Below are 18,706 nucleotides of genomic sequence, written 5' to 3' on the forward strand. Positions count from 1 at the left end.
TAAAATCATTGTGCGCGCACGTTATAGGAATACATTTGTATGTTTATATTTCTGCGCTACATATGAATGCGAGTTCAGCGTCTTTTATTCCGTCTCGCAATTTGTTGGAAATAAAAAAGTTAAACGTAACGAAAGAGGTAAGTTTTGCACTAACTCTTCGAATGATTTTGTAAAACGATTGTAGTATTCTGAAATATAATATATATACAATGTAACATGCATGCCTCACTTATGGGCGTTTAAGTTAATTAAAGTCGTTTTATATGTCTATAGTATATATTTAACACAATCTCGGATTAAATACAGCCAAATGCATTTTGTAGAATAAGAATTAATGAATGAAGCACATTTGTGGTCAGCATCCTGTAACCCTGTGTGTCAAGTGACCAGACAAACTAACTCTTCCCTCAGGACAGTGAAGATGATGATGATGATGATGTGTGTGTTGCAGGGTTATGAGTGTATTAGATACAGCAAAGGTGCTGGGACTAATAAACATTGTGTATTCTTACTGACTGCTTCATTAAACACATTATGTCTGTGACTACAGGGTGTCCCTAAATTTTTTAGGAAATTGTGCATGTGGGAGAAACAAGTTCTGTGGTATCACTTCTTGGTTCTATCTATCTATCTATCTGTCTATCTATTTACATATAGTATAAACCCCAAATTCTGTGTGTTTGTATATTCTGTGTTTGTACAGGTAGGCCATCAGCTTCTGCTTCTTTTTCTTCCTCGTTGTTTAACGGCGGTTGGAATCCAGTAGGTTGGTTACATTACCTCCAACCGTAGGTCTCATTCTCCCTCATCTTCCTGGCCTCTTAAAGCTGGCAATTTTTTCAAACCGGCAAAACCAAACATCAAATGCCTCCTTCCTTGATCTTGTCTTGGCTTGTTCTGTAACTTAAACTCTTTATCTGCTTCATCCAGTTCTTCCACACACACTTTCTTCTCAAAACGTTTCTTCCTTTTTGTACCACTCAGCATGTAGTTGGGGTTGGCACTGTCATCTTTAGCTATTATGTCATACTGTGACTGTCACAGTAGTCAGCGTCTACAGTGAAAATGGGAACGTCAGGCCAAGCTCCTACTGTAGCTACTGAAACTCTGGTTCAGACCGTGGAGCGTCTAAACCGACAGTGCATACGACGGGCAGAAATAGTGGCTGGCGAAACATTGGAGCAAGGTGAGGAGTAGCAGTGACTTGACTGCACACCAAGTGTGTCAGGGGCGTTCCTCGCTGAATGTAACGGTAGTCTTCTTCTTTCTCTTTTTGCTGTGTAACAGCGGTTAGAATCCAGTAGGTTGGTTAAATTACCTCCAACTGTAGGTCTGTTTCTCCCCCACCTTCCCAGCTTCTTAAAGCCAATTTTCCAGATCATCCTTTACTGATCCTGTCTTGTCTTGTTCTGTGCCCTGAACTCTTCCTCTGCTTTATCCCGGTAACCCACACACACACTTTCGCCATCATCATCAAGTTTTACGTCATACTGTGACGTAACAGAACGCAGAATCATCATCAACCCTAATGTCACAGGCATTTCTCACTAAATGTAACGGTAGCAAAAACGGGGAGACGCAGGATTCCTCTAGTACTATAATAAAATAAACGAATCATGTTTTACTTAGGGCCCAAGCACTATGACATCAGCTGTATGTCGTCATAATGTGTAAGGGTCCTCTTGGTCTTCTAAGGATAATTTTTTCCAGCATCCAGCTTTTTTTGGATCTTAACATGCTCAAAAAGTCATGAAAATCTGCAGACAGGTTGGAATCTGCTGCAATTAGGATAACTGAGAGTCTGGGCCCCAGGTGTGGCACAGGGCCCTCATAGAAGATTTTGATGCATAGCTCACACACACTTTCACGTACACGCACGAAACCCGGTACACATTTAGAGCTCACAACTTTCACATTGCAAGTCATGGGGTCGACTTAACAGGAAATCTGTTATTTTGGGTCGTTTTTATTTGAGGACACACCCAATGGATTTTGTTGTACTCCTCCTAGGGGGTTGATATTATCGCCAACAAACCAGGCCTATGTGATCTCAATACATCGAGGATGCAAAATTGCAGAGGGATTTGTGAAATCTTAAATGGGTTAGTCGTTTTATGCTGTAAAGTGATTAATAACTTTGTGTGACTAAAATTATTTAGGGGGCGGCGGCGGTCTATGGTACAAGGCAGTTGGGCCCACTTATTATTTCTTGCAACAATAAGAGCTCAATAACAGCTTTGTAAAATAAAAATAGAGCGCACTGCAATTTACTTCTGGAATGTCATCAAGAAGATGGATGGTCAAAAAAACATCAAGCGAAGCTGAGCTGTTTGCTTTTTTTTTTTTTTTTTTTGCAAAAAGAGTGGTATAAAGTTACTTAACAGCAATGTGAAAAACCGGTGGAGATCATGCCAAAATGCATTGTTCCAGTTATTGTTCCACCGAATACTGATTTCTTAATGTTATTTAGCCCATGCATTAACACAATTTGTTTTCAAATTATTTGCATTTTGTTTTATTTGAGTTATTAAAGCTCTGCAAATACTGCATAATCTTGGGCTATTTTGATGTGTTGTGATGATGTCATTTCCTTTAAAAATACACTCTAAATAACAATAGTTATATTTTGAATTTAGAGAGAAATATCGTCAGCAGTTCACAAACAAAACAAAACATCCTTGAAACAAAACCGTTCATCTCACCAATACCCGTACCTGTAACAAAAGAAATCTAAGAAACTGATTATTTCACAGCATTGCTGTGCAACCAAGACAACACAACACACACTACCATTTCTGTAGCACATGTTTTTGTATGAATTATCCACAAACAAAACAACATCTGGGCAGTGGTGGCAGTTCTTTGTTGATCCTTTTTTTAGACTAGTTATTGAGACTACTGTATTATGAGATAACTGCGTTATTAATAGGGATGGTAAAAGTAGTAGCTTTTGTGTGTTTTACTTGTAGAGTTGCGATGGAAGGCGAGCGAAGCAGAGAGCCAGCTGGGTTGGATGGACTACCCGAGCTATATAGCGTTCTACGAGGAGAGGTCAGCAATATCTGGCTTTAATTTAAAGACATGAAGTGCATGTGAATGGGTGTGTATGTTTTAAAAACACGCCCCTTCTTTCACATTCTTCTTTTGCAGGTGGTTTCTCTTACAACATATGGTGTTTTTGTAAAGATTCCAGGCTACAGAAAGCATGGTAAGTTGGCAAACACTTAGAATTGCTTAATAAATCCTAAGTGCTGTTACAGTTTTTTGTTTTTTTTTACAAGAAGGTAGCCAATTCAAACTTATGATAAAAAACGAGGTGGCCTCAGATCCCACCCCTGTCGTTCCTGTGAATGTTCAGAGAATGGAATGCACTGATGCCTGAGAATAGACTTAAGAAAGAGACTGTGGGAACGGTACACACACTCATTCAGCAACACCACTTGCACATTACAGGAACTCGGCTGAGAGTTATCGCCACATCCTTGTACAGTCCTGATCCATGACTCCAAGCCATTTCTACATGTTTGGGCCACTAAAGGGGTTCCTGGGACACTGGTGTTCCAAACGTCCGATCATGGCACTGGTATACTGGAAAAAATCTTCCACGCAACTAGTAAAACGCCGGGATACGTGCATTAGTGTAGCAGGGGATTATATAGAGAAATAAAGGTGGTTTTTACACTTCTGTACAATCAAAAGTCCCTGTTTGACTCAAACACACTTCATAGAACGTATCTCTGCTTTTACAGGCCTAGTCCATAAGAATGACATGTCTGCCACCCGGGTGGAGAATCCTTCTGAAATTGTTGATGTTGGTGAGCAAGTGTGGATTAAAGTCATAGGCAGAGAGGTAAACTCAAAACATTATTATGAACTGCATATGCTGTGGGTAAATTTATTCATTAATTTTTGAATATTATTATTAATTATTCATTATTTCTGTCAGTCAATATTGATTAGGTAATAAAAAACACTTGTGCTTAATTTTCCTTTTGTGTGCCAGATTAATGATGAAAAAATCAAGCTGGCTTTTTCCATGAAAGCTGTTAATCAAGGCACCGGGCGCGACCTGGATCCCAACAACGTGATGGCTGAGTACGTGTTTTTTATTTAAACACTGTTGTTATTCAATTTTAGGTACTGTATTAGTGCTTACACATGCAAATTAATGTGTGTGTGTGTGTGTACACATACAGGCAGGATGCACGCAGGCGAAGGCAGTTCCGGGATCACACAAGTCAAAGGATCACTCTAGAGGCCGTGCTCAATACTACCTGTAAGAAGTGTGGATGCACAGGTAAGTGTGAATACCGTTACCAGAATCTCTTCTTTAGATGAAATGTATACCCAATGAAATTAAATGAATGCCCAATCTGTAACCAATTTAGGTTAAGAGCCAAGACCGACATGAAAAAAATGTAAAAAAAAAATTTTAAAACAACAAAAAATATAGCTGCAAGCAATGATGAGTGGGCCCAAGCACCCTGCAACATCGCCACCCGGGGGCACCAGAGAGACAATGGGCACCCGGATTTTAAAAGGGGCATACCTGGCAGACCCAGGGCACACCCCGGACAGGGTGCCAATCCATCGCAGGTCACACTCTATGGGAAATTTGGGAATACCAATTAGCCTAATCTGCAGGTATTTGAATTGTGGAAGGAAACCGGAGTACCCGGAGGAAACCCACTAAGCACGGGAAGAACATGCAAACTCCATGCACGCAGAGAAGGGAATCGACCCTGGCTGGGAATCAAACCCGGACCCTGGAGGTGCAAGGCGACAGTGCTAACCACTACACGACTATGCCAAATATGGAGGAATTTTATATTAAGACCTCCAAAAAGCCGCAGATGCTGGAAAAAAAAGCATCACACTATGATGTCACTCAATATAATGTTACTCAATATAATGTCACATAGAAGGTTATTAACCACTTTTCAGCATAAGTTTAAGGCGTGCCACGCCCGCGACCCAGACTCTCAGGCATCTTAATGGCACAAGATTCCATTAACAAGATAAGTTTTTAAGCATGTTAAGACCCCCAAAAAGCCTCAGATGGTGAAAAAAATCTTTAGAAGAATAAGAGGGCCCTCACAAACTATGATGTCAGTGCTTGGGCCCAATTTAATTAAACCAGAAACAAAGTTAAAATGTACTGATTTATTATTGACTACCTCCTTATTTAAGCAAATGAACATCATAAACCAACAGCATAGGTTTTATTTACAGTGTATATAGTCCATGCACACACATACACACCCCTACTATCATTCCTACATGTTTACTGCATTATAGATAAGCTAAGCAATGTGACACTTTATAAAAAATTAAAAAAAAGATAAATCCTCTGTAAATCTTAACCATTAAGTTTGTTAGGGTTTGATTTTTTTCAGACTCCAGGTACTTTGGTTCGATTCTGAGCATGCTTGAACTTGTGTATGATATGATGTACTGGCTTCCCATGCAGGTTGTCTTCAGTGCTGTTTTTCCCTCCTTTTAACTTCTTAATGCGTCTGTTCTTGTCAGTGGTGTCATCTTCAAAAATTCTGAAGAAATCCCTGATGTAACAGCAAATGATTTTCCTTTAAAAAACAATTCATACAAATAAGTCAGTGGAATTTTTAGAAAAGGTAAAGTGTGTGTCCCCTTCCTGATTTATTTTTTTTTTTTGCATATTTGTCACACTTAAAGGTCCTACACATTATATTTTTCATTAAATTTTAATATGATCTTTAGGGTCCTAATGAAAAGTTTGTATTATACGTTAATTAAAAATTCAAAAGGATTGTGTAAAAAAAACACTACTTTTACCTGGTAAAAACTAGCTCTGTTCTCAGCAACCTGTTTCAGTACATGCTAATTTAAATGCTCATGACCTCTGCTGAGCCAGGTAAGCATAATATAGTTTTCCGACTACGTACACAGTTTGCAACTAGACAATCACCTCAATGCATTGTTTATTATAAACGGGCGATTAGGGATTATATAGAGACGGATGTACATAGAGAAGAAGCCATAACCATGTTCTATTAGAGTATAAGTTAACTTACACTCCGCATTTATCGTGATTATTAGAAAAGGCGATCTGCAAAGAGTCATAGTAAAATAAATCACACTCACTGAGCCTGGTGAAGATGAAGCAGGAACACTAAGGGTTAGTACAGATCCGATTTTTAGGAGCAGCTTCCTAGTAAAACCTGCTTTATATTGACCCGCGTTTATAAAGCAGTCTGGTGAAAAATGATTATCGCAAACATGAACGCATTTAGGTAAATCAGCGGGGACGTTAGCTTTAAAAACTAAATTCAGCCACTGCGTCCTCAGTGGCTCAGATACCTAACCCTAGGTAGTGAATGATGACTGCTGTGTTCGCTATTACACCCAACAACTGTACACAACACTCGCTTAGGCGTCATTTTGCTCCAGCGGCGAAAAAACAATGGCCGACAGCGTCTTCTCACTCGGGGCGGGTCTTTGCTAAAACACCAGTGTCAATCAACTTGTGTAGGAACGCCCTCTTGTGGTGTGGCGTCACAAGGCAAGGCTTTTGCGATTGGCCTGATTTCAGAAGGGGGATGTTACTGTAATAAACGAAAAGAAAACCACTGGGCGGCTCTTTATCATCGTACGCAGTCTCCTAACACACGGTTCAGTCCAAACAGCTTAAAATAGTGCATGTAGTGCTGTATGACCCCTTTAAATGATTTACAACAATAACCCGAGTAAATACAAAATACAAAACAAAAAAGTTTTAAAATGATTATTTAATTTATTAAGGGAACAAAAACTATCCAAACCGTGCCACATCCAGGCCCGGTTACTGCCAGACCTGTTAAATCAAGAAATCACATAAACAAAACCTGTCAGACAAAAGTGAAGCACACATTCTAATATGCAAAATTAGACACTGTATAGACATCCTTTTTACCTGCCCTTGAAAAATTAAATCACTACAACTAATCATCAATTATCAATATTTATTCCATTTTCAGTAACAATGTGATCCTGCTCAAATTCACGGACGGGGCAGGAAGACAACCTGCATGTGCTGCCAGTCTATCATATCATCTACACAAGTTTAAACAGGCTTAGAATCGAACCAAAATACCTCAGAAGAGGACTTGGTCGGGTTAAACGATGGCGCAAATGCACAACTTGTGATGAAAAGTACAGTACCGGTCAAAAGTCTGGACACACAATGATCTTTGTTTAGTGATTTTTATTAATTTATTTTTTTTTGCCACATTCTAGAACAATACTGGAGATTTCAAAACATTGAAATCACAAATATGGAATTACAGTATGTAATTAAGTAACAATAACAACAGTCTGATGATATTTTAAGACATGAAGGTCAGCTTTCTGGATCAGTTCTTGCAGAAACAGTATTGTGTCAAGTGCATTTTCAAAACCCATCAAGCATCTTGATGATGAAACTGTCTCTCATGAAGACCATATCAGGAAATCAAGACCAAAACGTTACCTCTGCTGCAGAGGAGAAGTTTATTTAGAGTTACAAGCCTCAGAAATCACCAATTAACAAACAGCACCTCAGATTAGAGCCGTTATAAAGGATTTACAAATCATGAATAGCAGACGCATCTCAATATTAACTGTTCAAGAGAGATTATTGCATATTTTGGACGCCTTCAATATTGTTTTACAAATTTAGAAAGAAATATAAATCAGGACTAGAATTAGAAGGTGTGATCAAACTTTTGATTGGTACTTGATATCAAGGAAGAGTTACACTACAAACATGTGCAGTTGGAAGGATCTATGTTGGTTACTAAAAAAAAGAAAAATACCATCAGTACAGCCCTTGTACTTAACTTTGTCAGCTGGGAATTGTTTAACGCTTTCAGTCAAAAGTTGACTCGATAACATTTACGTGTGTCCATTCAGCAACAGCACCAAAATCTCCACCCCGCCCCAAATTCATTGTAATGCTCCTGTAACACACAACCTCTGTTAATCTGTTATTACCCCTGTACTTCGCTTTTTGGCAGGTGGTAGTGCCCTCCACAAGTATTAAATACCTATTCGTTAACATTACACTTTGTTGATTGTCAACTTTAATTGACTGAAATTTTAAATTTCATTTCGTTTATGTTCGTCATGAGAGGAAAAGTTTGATTATTGTATGTGCATGTTCTGGGAATGCATTGGAATTTAACTTCTTGAAAAGCTGTGTAAACACTTTATGTCCTCCCAGCATTGCTATGAGTTGATCTAAGGTGAAACATCTGTATGGGAACAGCTCTATGGGACTATCAGAGTATGTCAAAGGCCCAAGGTCCAGATACGGGTGTGTGTATGTGCGTGTTCATTTCCGTGCATGTGTTTGCTTTTAGGTCACTTTGCGAAGGACTGTTTCTCACAGCCAGGGGAGAAACAGTACAGTCTGGTGCCAGAAGAGGAGGAGGAACCAACCAGCCAACCTATCCAATCAGAGCCTCAGAAAAGAAAGAAGGTCACAACACGCCCCTCAGCTCCAATCGATTTTTCCTTCCCATTCATCCATCAATCAGATGTTCTGAAAATACCTGGCTTTAGTCGAAAGCATCAATTTTATTTACAGTTCTTGGTATTTCAGATAAATGGCTTGCACATACTGTGTACAGTAACTCACCCCTGCTCTTTGACTTCTCTCTGCTGTAGGAAAAGAAAGCCAAGAAAGAGAAGAAAAAGAAAGAGAGAAAGCGGGAGAACTCATCTTCCGACAGCGGTGATGACGCCAAAAGATCGAGACACTCCCATACGCACTCGGAAAAGAAGAAGAAGCACAAGAAGCACAAGCACAAGACTCACAAATGAACTCTGGAGCTCGGGTCACGGAGTACACACGGCCAGATGTACAAGTCATTTGTGTGTATCCGTGAGTGTGCGCGCTCTTGAGAGGGAAACGTACATACAAAAGGACCTTCAGTCTCAAACAAATGTATGTCTGTACTGATCTTAGAGCGGTCAGCTTTCCTGCTTGTGTCTGAAAAGCTGATCATTTTATTGTCAATTCCAAATTGTCGCAGAGGAGAAAAACAAATTATGTAAATAAAAATATTGAAGCGCGAGTTTGTTATAAGAAAAATTGACTGACAAAACATTAATATTATTTTATTGTTTAAATAAAACTGTGACTATATAGTGGTTGAGATTTGGAGGTGAAGGGTCGTGGTGGGTCATTCCTTACATGACCTCTTTACCCAGTGAACCGACAGAAGCCAGTCATCAGCTTGAATTAGAACACGGAACGCACACGTGACACGGATAAAGGAACAGGCTTAAATTAGACATACAGCACACAGTCGTTGCAAACACGCGGTCACGCTGCAGAGCACGCCGGGAGTTTGGATCTGCTGCTGGAAACGTTAACAGGAATAGATGTGGATGGATTCGTGATGGCACGAGTAGTTACGTAAGGAATTCAATAAGAAGAACATGTGCTCACAGTAGATGACATCAGAAAAGAAAAAAAAAAAAACAAGAATGAAGTCATGTTTTTGAGGTGCAAGCTTGAAGTTTTATTTTGTTTATTTTGCGTTATGGATTATTAACAACTTTTGGAAATGTCTGACAAGGGAAAGGGGTTTTTGTTTTTCAGTAGGAACAAAGACAGTTGTGTGAGAAACCTCAGGACTTCACCCTTTTGTGTAGTGCCGTGTGCACACAACATCCCCAAGGGTTAACGTCTGTCAAAGAGAAAAAAAAAAACAATAATAATGAGTTTGATCAGCAAACCACAAACACACCTAAAATTCTGGTGTGACTCCAAATAATACAAATAGTTCTCAGACAGCAAAGATCACCACGAGCTAAAACTTGGACACGAGGTACTGACCAGCATGAGGTTGTCACCGTCCACTTCTCGGACGAGAGTCGTCTCTTTGCCGTCCCACTTCTGAGTGTGGATCAGCTTGTTTCCTTCAAGGGTCACCAGTGACTGAAACCGACACGTATAAACCATTAAATTACATTTTGTTTTAAACATCATTACACAAAGATCTCTTCATCTTCGTAATAATACTTGTTTATAACACCATGATGGAAAAACATTCCCGAATACCATCACATGGGTGAGAACCTTCCACCGCTTCTGTCTTCGTAGCAACAACTAAAATGGAAAATTTAAATCACCCAGTTGATGGGATCCAGGAAGGATTTTTTTTCGTGAGGATTTATTTATTTATTTTTCAACCTAAGTGTCACAATGCATCCCACAAAATAACATGTTTTTAATGGTTACACCGATGGGTTTATAAAATATTGAACAAGTTCCTGTTACAGTGAGAGGCTGTACCCTGACAGCAGTGGCTTTAGTCCACAAAGGCTCTTTTGTAAGAATGACAACAGGGGAGCAGTTCAGTAGAGGAGCCTGGTGTGTGAAGCTCGTACAGTATTTAACATTGATTATCGTACAGAAACGGAATGTACCTTGCATTTACGGTCGTCTGCTGTGGTCTCGTCGAACTCCTCTCCCAGCTTAAATTTGATTTCTGTAGACTTGAAAGTGCTGACGGTCTGTAGTGTAAAAACGCCGTCATCGAGGGAAATGATGGTGGTGGGTTTGGTTAAACCGCCAATCTGGCGTGTCGCAAAACCGACACCTAGTACACACATACAAAAAAATAAAATAAAAAAGCGATTAAATACAATGCAAGTAAAATCTAAAGAGGACAAAAAGAATTTATGAATACGGTGGTACATTGAAATTTATACTCTGGACACACGGTACGTCAATACGATTCTCCATTTAAGTAGACATTGATCAAAACCATGAACGCTTGTGTGTTGCAATAACCGGACGAAAATAACGAAAGAAAATTTCCTACTGATGCTACTGCAATCGCAAAATCACACAAAAAGAGAGAGAGCCAAACCCTGACCAACATTCCTAGGTAAACCATGGGTGACCACGGTCCTTGCTAGTTTCAAAGTCTGGAACGGTCAAAAGGGTCGAACCAACATTAGCGGTCTACAGCCGATAGCCAGAGTAAGCACTGAATATTGATTTGTTCTGCAGCGCGAGCTACACGCCACAAGGTTGGAACCTTGTGAGAGTCTAAGAGTTCACGACATGCCCAGTCATCTTGACTCACTCCTGTTACACACTCACTAGGAGGGGGGGAAGGGGAATGACCTACACCACCAAGCACCTGCTCGCGATCACCTTTTACCTCTTAGTCTGTTTTTCAAGGCTACTCCCACAGACCCAAGTACTACTGCGTGGACCTGATGTCTCACTCACCCATGCTGGATCGGTTATTTATTGAAAAAAATTAATTAATTTAAAAATTTGCTTTGTTTTTTTAGTGCCGCTAGTCTTTCAAGTGCCACTGAAAGCATGACCTTGCTAGTTGCAATGCTTACTGGTAAACACAATGCATTATGCTGGTTCAAGCAGTTTTTTTGTTTTTTTTTTTACATTACAATCATGTTTATGTGCTAAATATCAGGCGAGTCGGTGTGGCGCTGCTGGTCCGAACGTGTTGCATGAAAACACAACGAAGTCAAGTCAACACAAGCAGCTTGAAATCGACTGCCACAAGCAGGATTGATTATTATTTCCTTGTCAATGTTCCTGGAAAGTAAACTAGATGTTTAAAATTGAGGTGGCATGGTGGCATAGTGCTTAACACTGTGGCCTTATGCCAAGAGGATCCAGGTTCAACTCCTGCCTCGGAGTCTGTGTGCATTTTCATCCTGTGATTGATGGGGTTTCCTCCCACAAGCTAACTGGTGTTCCCTACTGTATGAATAAGCACGTGAGTGCACCTTGGGACCTTTGACACATTTCATGTCAAAGTCATAATTCTTTCAAGGAATGCTTAAGATGGTGTGTGAAATCGTCTATACCGGTTTATCCTGTATCCGGGGGTGGGGGGCATGGAGCCTGTCCCAGAAGACTTGGGTAGGGCACGAGGCGGGGTCCACCCTGGACAGGGTGCCAATCCATTGCAAGGCATGGTGTGTGAAATGTGCTTCTCTGATATTCTCATTGCACCTCAATAAAAATAATAATAAAATATATATTTTTTAAAAAAGCACTGAAACAAGACCATTGCCCATCATCTATTTTTGGTGTGATGATCCACATCATTTTGTAGCCAAGATCCACCTGTACTAGAGTGCTTTTTTTTCTCTTTTCTTTATCATGATCAGAGATCAAATGTGCACACTGGAAAAGCTGGGAGGAGTTTTTATATATATATATATATATATATATATATATTGCAAAAGCAAGAAAATCTGTGCAAGAGTGGGGGGAAAAACACTTGCACGCTCTCAGGCCCACGTGCTCCAGTTGAGCTGTGTGGGTGTGAACTAAGCGCGCGCGTGTATTTCTTACAGAGGAACCACCCTGCACTGCAGCGCGCGCGCACCTACACACACCAGGATGATGTGCCTTCACAAAAAATAAATAAATGCATGGACATTGCACAAGATTGCATTTAAGGCCACTCAAGCACCTGCTCCCTCTATCTATCTATCTATCTATCTATCTCTCTCTCTCTCTCTCACACACACACACACACACACTCACCCAGAGCTTTCATGTAGTCATCGAAGTTCTTGCTCTCCTTAAGGTTCCACGTGCCGACAAAACTCTCTGCCATCTTTGCCCAGTGAACCGCGTGCGCCCGCAGAGAGAGACAGAGGAAGAAAGAACACGCGCGCGCTGAAGTGCTGAAGAGACGCGGAGGAGGCTGACGAGCCGATGAGCTCCTGCGCTTTTACTGGCTGATATATACCGGCTGTTCGTGACGTCAGCGCCTGCCTGAGAAAAGGGAGGAGTGATGGAGGGGCGAATGCAAAAGACATAGAAAAACAGACGCATGAAAGCATGCACAGAGAAGAAATGGAAGAGAAAGACAGATTGGGGGGATGGTGGACAACAGCAGCTGTCTTAACACTAGCTGGATTTCAGAGAGGCAGAGAAAGAGGGACAAAGACCGACACTGTCAGAGCAACGTTTGTAAAAAAAAAAAAAAAAAAAGACATGGAGACAAAAGAGAAAGAATTTCCCCTATCTATCCATCTAGACAGTTTCTATACACACTATAGCCTACATATTTTAAATCTTTAAATAAAATAAATCTTATATATATAAAATATTAGATTATATAATGAAGGGCACTAGTGGCTCATGTAGATGTTTCACCTGCCATGTGAAAAGCCCGGGTTCGATTCCCACCCAATGCTTAAACCCACTGGATGCAGTCCCGGTCCCAAGCCCAAATAAAATGGCAGGATTGCCTCAGAAAGGGAATCCGGCGGAAAACCTTTGCCGAGCTTGCGTGTGCAGACCGGATGGTCCACTGTGGTGACAGGAGCAACCGAAAGACCAAGACCATCACCACCAACAACTACAACATTATATTAATATAATGGGGCAGGGGTGCCTCTGTGGTTAAGGTATTGGACTGCAGAGCAGAAGGTCCCTAGTTTAAGTCCCAATGCCGCCTGGTTGCCACTGTTGGACCCTTGCCTTGAGCAAGATCCCTCAGCCCAAGGGCTCAGATACAACCAGTCTGATATAGTATCAGCCTATATGTAGATGTAGTATGTAGATGGAACCGCCCATTCATATTAATATAATACACATTGTACTATTTTTCTTTTCCATGAAGTATGTATACATCTTTTTAGCTGACTCTATATGTCTACATCTCTCATGATGAATTAAAGATACCACGTTGTACTGGGAGGCTTTACATAAAGAGTAATGAATAAAACATTTTTTTAACTCAATTAATTCTTTTTTTATTTCAGAAAGAAAAATTTTAATCGCCTGTTTTCCCTCTTTTTTAGAAATACAATCTGAATATGGCAAGGATGAAGCTTTTTTATTATTATTATTCTTTATGTAAAACCTCACAGAACAATGTGATATTTTTAATCCCTTGTGCATTAGAGGAAAAAAGGAATGGATGATGTGTGACAAAAATAGACAGCACGTTGACTTAGTGGTTAACACTGTCAACTAGTACCTCCAAAATCCAGGTTCGTTCATGCCTCGGGTCTGTGTGCGTGGAGTTTGCGTGTTCTCCTCGTGCTTGGTTGGTTTCCTTTGGATACTCTAATTTTTCTGCCAACAGTTCAAAGACATGGAGGTTAAGCTAAGTGGCATTTTCGAATTCCCCATAGTGTGTGAATGTTGACTGGAGGTCCTAGCACAGATGTAAAAAATGGGAATAAATACAAGTTCCATGGTTCCTAGTTGGCCCACAGAGACCTAAACAAAAAGAATATGCACACGGACTTAAGGTGGGAATCGAACCCGGACCCTGGAGGTGCAGTACTAACCACTAAGGCACCGAATAATTATGTATCATAGTATTAATATAAAAATCAGTCAACACAGCGTCATCTTTCAGTCAGCTTTGATTGGGTGTCCTAGATTTTAGATTTAGAGAACAACCAAAATTTTACTAAATTTCTCAAAGTGTACTGTTTATTAAATTACCTTGGAAACTATCCTGCCATGTTCCATGACTCCAAGTGTTATTTATCTACTACAGATAATTTAATTAGATATGAATCAAGGGTGTCATTGCAATGTGTGGCTCTGTTATTCAATCACGTAACTGCTGTTAATGTTTTACTGCAGCTTTGGTTACTTTCTTGGAATCAGTATTTGTATTCAAATTTGTATGAGGCATCTTGCCTGGTTGCAACATTGGTTTATACATTAAAAACAGCTTTGTGGCTTCAACCGCCTGTAAAGTCGTAATTTTGTGGTAAACTCAATGCTTTCTAATGGCCTTTTTTTGACCAGACTTTGGATGAGTACCCCCACATGAAAGCATGATGGAACAACAGGTAGTGGTCATGTCCCTACTACACCAGAGTCCATGATTCAATCTCCAAACCCCGGGTTTCTCACTGTACATGTTCTTCATATGTCTGTGAGGGTACTCGCTGGAGTTCTCAACAACATCCCCGTATGTAAATTCTTGTCGGAGTTTCGGCTGCTCCCGTCAATGGGACACCACAGCGGACCACCTGATCCGCACATCAACTTGGCACAGGTTTTTACACCAGATGCCCTTCCTGACACAACCCTCCCATTTTATCCATGCTTGGGACTGGCAGTGTATCCAGTAGCTGGGGTTTGGGCATTCGGTGGGAATTGAACGTGGTGCTTCAGCATGGCAGCCGAGGAACCTACCACCAAGTCACCAATGCCGACAAATTGGTGATTCTAAATTACTGAAGATAAATAATTACTGCTTGGAATGTAATAATGATAATAATAATGCCTTGGTGTATTTTCAGTTCCTGTTTTTCAATCTTAGTGCCATCTCTCTCTCTCTCTCTCTCTCTCTCTCTCTTATAATCTCACTCTCTCTCTGTCATTCACAAACCTGTGTGGATTTGACATGGGATCTTTGTATTTCTTGCTTCCCACCAATGGTATTTATATTGGCTAGGAGTTTCCTTCTCAGATCAGGGAGAGAGTGTAGCCGTAGTTGCTATCAGTGTGGTTGGTGTAACAGACTTTTAAGCAGTGCCCAGGTAACACTACACCTCAAGGCTCTGCCACTGAAGCATGGGATTGAATTTACAATGCAGAGGCAGCTGACCTGACTTTGACGTGTGCAATTTTCCTTCAGCACGCTCTCTTCGCTCTTCTCGCTATCCAGAAGTTACCTTTTCACACTGTTAAATGCTTAGAAATCTAAATGCATATAAAGTTGCAATCGTACCGCGATGTTCAAGCTGAGTTCTGAATTATTTATAGCGGTTAACATACTGTTGGAGATTGTTATCAGATGTGTGTGACTGCGCATGTGCTCTGTTGTGCTTCTCATGGTCAGCAGGTTCATGTGGTCAAACAAGGCCAAGACGTGAAATCATTCACATACAAACCTGGAGATAAACTGAACTCAGCAATGCTCCAAACCAAGCCACAAAACAATCCTATGACAATATCTGCATGTTCTTTTCCATCTCATTGGACCCCACCTTATTTCCAAATTCATTATTTTGTATGGAGGAGGGGGGGGGTAACCTCTTCCTGTTTCCAGTTTAATCAAGACACAGATAGCACTAATAGCCAGACTTCTATGGAATCAGTTTAATGCTTCGTCATGTGCACATTTGTAACACCCACCCACACACACACACACACACACACACACACACACATACAGTACATTCCCTTCTTCTGTGTCTCATATCCTATTAGTTCATCAAAGTCAGTAAAAGTCTAAAGGCAAGCTATGAAATATTATACTTAAGTTGTCTGCTGGCTTTAGTATTATCTTATTTATTATATTATCTTGCAGAATATATGCTGAAATTAGTACTTTGTCATTTTCATACTTCTGATGCATAATGCTTTAATCCCTGTGTAAATGTGGATGTGATTTGCACAAATATTAATCTGAATCATGCAACATTTAATTTATTTATTTTTTGCTTTTGCTTTTGGTTCAACAGGAATTAAATTTTGCATACAGACTTATTCAGAATGGTTGTTTCCAATCCAATCCAACGATTATTCAAAAATAGCAAAAGTACCTGTCGTGGCCTGAAAAAGAGTTTGTAGAAATAGGTAAAAGGTTAAAGCTAAAAATAATCTGATCAGCTTTAATGTAATCAGTGATATTTATCACTTTATTTCAGGTTGAAGCCCACAAACATGTCTGTCTGTCTTTCTGTACGGCAGAACTCCCTGTCTAAGTTATTAATACGAAGAAATTAAAGTAAAGTTGAGTATCTTATGCTTTGTTTACGCTAAGTTGTACTTTTTTCGTCATCAGCCAAATACTGTACACTCCCTGTTTGGTAATTGGAGAGTGAATTGCAGATGAGAAATTGAAAAAGCAGATCGGATAAAGATGAAGTTTTGTCTTAAAATAAATGCAGCATTATACTGTATATAAAATTCACTTATACTTATACTGCTTATACTTACACTTACCACTTTTACCGCACTGTTGTTTCAGGGGTGAAAATATGAACTTATCCCAGTAAAAATGTTCAGTTTAGCGTTTCTAATTAACATCTATTAATGCAGGTCTTTGTTTACGTTAAGCAAGTAGCTTATTAGTAGCTTATTTTAAAATAGATTACTAAATCCGGAACTGTTCTTAAAATCGCCTTTACTTTTACATTTTGATTTCATTTATGGTGCAGGTTCAACTTCAGGCAGAAATCTAAGTATTGCAAAAGTTTTATTAAATTCTGTACAGCCTGTTTTGTTTGATGCTGTGACAAAATCTGACTGGACAGACATACAGACATACAGACAGACAGAGGGAAATTTTTTATATCATTAAAAAAGTACAGACAAAACCTTATTGTTATTTTTATATATAAAATCCAGTAATGCAGTTTTGCGCTGTTATATAAATTGCCCCAGAGTGAAAGTTCAGGGCACGTGCTTGTGTATATAAACTTTGCAGTGTGATCTTAGCTTGCGGTTGTTCATGTCTACCAATAATTGCTCACTAATGCCTTCCACACCCTTTTAATTAACACATACTGATCTTGTTTAAACTGTTAGTGTATCTAAACGACGAGTGTGACTCGTTTCTGCGCTCACATGTTTGACAGCTGACACGAACAGCTACTAGAGACTGTGTGTAAAAAAAAATGACCTGTAGGGAAAGAGGTGAGAGGTTAAACTCATCTTGAATGTGGAAAGATAGCAGATGGAAATCACACATGGGTATTATATGAGTGCAGAAATGTAGTGCTACTTAAGCTGATATGAACATGCTTGTGCACGTGGAGGATTAAAGGATTTAAAGGACTCATTATTATTAGAGATCCTTGCTTTGGTTCTCAGTACATACTGTATGTGTGTCGCCCCCTGGAGGAAATTTAGGATGCAAACACCAAACACTCATGGCATGGGCACACATCATTAAGACCAGGATGACATGTGTGGAGTTCAGAGAAGAGTAAAAAGAGACACAATAGATCAGACCCTTTTTGAAAAGTAACCATGGAGACAACAACAAAGTGCTAGAATGAAGGTTTGTGGTTGAGGTATGCAGTGGGGGAAGTGGAACGAAAACAAAAGAGGGAAACTGAGTAAGACACAGCTTTGATCTGCTTTCAATACAGCAGTACTTATTAGTTACATTTGATCTGACTGCAGTTTTGGAATTGGAAGACATCGTACCTAGTTAAATTTTCCCCCCTAAAATATATACACAAACAAACACACACAAAATGTGATGATAACCTGCACCAAAAAAAAATAAAAAATCCACAACATCTGGGTAATATCTACTTGGGGAGGGAAAATGATAATAATAATAATAATAATTATTATATATATATATATATATATATATATATATATATACCCTTTCATTTTGTTTTTTATTTTCTGTCCTGTTTATCCTGTATAGGGATGTCACAGGCCTAGAGCCTGTGCCAGGGGGTTCAGAGCACAATGGGATGCCAAACCATCACACACACACACACACACACTCTCAGTCACACCCTAATCATACACTATGAGCCATTTCGAAACACATCTTTGGATTGTGGGAGTACCCGGAGGACATGCAAACCACACACTCAAACCCACACAGACCGGAGGCAATATTCAAATCTCCAACAATGCTAAGCCATGATATTTCATATTACTGTGTGGCTTAACAAACAAAAAACATGAATCAGAAGTCAGTCAGTTACAGGGAAGCCTTCAGAAAGCCTGGAAAACACTACTATATACACTACC

General features: G+C 39.8%; 2 protein-coding genes across 3 annotated transcripts; one reads left to right on the plus strand and one right to left on the minus strand.

Moving 5' to 3' along the window:
• The first annotated feature begins 12 nt into the window (after positions 1-12).
• zcchc17 (zinc finger, CCHC domain containing 17) lies at positions 13-9,074 on the plus strand. 2 transcript variants are annotated; one of them, XM_053491891.1, is made up of 9 exons: positions 29-137; positions 985-1,186; positions 2,970-3,051; positions 3,151-3,208; positions 3,750-3,850; positions 4,004-4,095; positions 4,197-4,297; positions 8,358-8,476; positions 8,665-9,074. In XM_053491891.1, exons 3-9 carry the CDS (start codon positions 2,977-2,979, stop codon positions 8,818-8,820), a joined length of 702 nt encoding a protein of 233 aa, XP_053347866.1. In that variant the 5' UTR covers positions 29-137; positions 985-1,186; positions 2,970-2,976; the 3' UTR covers positions 8,821-9,074. The 2 variants fall into 2 exon arrangements, with proteins under 2 accessions (XP_053347865.1, XP_053347866.1); XM_053491890.1 differs by lacking the exon at positions 985-1,186 and having other exon boundaries at positions 13-137.
• A 426-nt stretch (positions 9,075-9,500) lies between these two features.
• fabp3 (fatty acid binding protein 3, muscle and heart) lies at positions 9,501-12,724 on the minus strand. The gene is made up of 4 exons (XM_053491892.1): positions 12,545-12,724; positions 10,435-10,607; positions 9,842-9,943; positions 9,501-9,692 (listed from the first exon to the last, which is right to left on the minus strand). Exons 1-4 carry the CDS (start codon positions 12,615-12,617, stop codon positions 9,642-9,644), a joined length of 399 nt encoding a protein of 132 aa, XP_053347867.1. The 5' UTR covers positions 12,618-12,724; the 3' UTR covers positions 9,501-9,641.
• Between the last annotated feature and the right edge of the window lie 5,982 nt (positions 12,725-18,706).

This window comes from Clarias gariepinus, chromosome 3 (genome assembly GCF_024256425.1).
Source record: "Clarias gariepinus isolate MV-2021 ecotype Netherlands chromosome 3, CGAR_prim_01v2, whole genome shotgun sequence".
NCBI lineage: Eukaryota > Metazoa > Chordata > Actinopteri > Siluriformes > Clariidae > Clarias > Clarias gariepinus.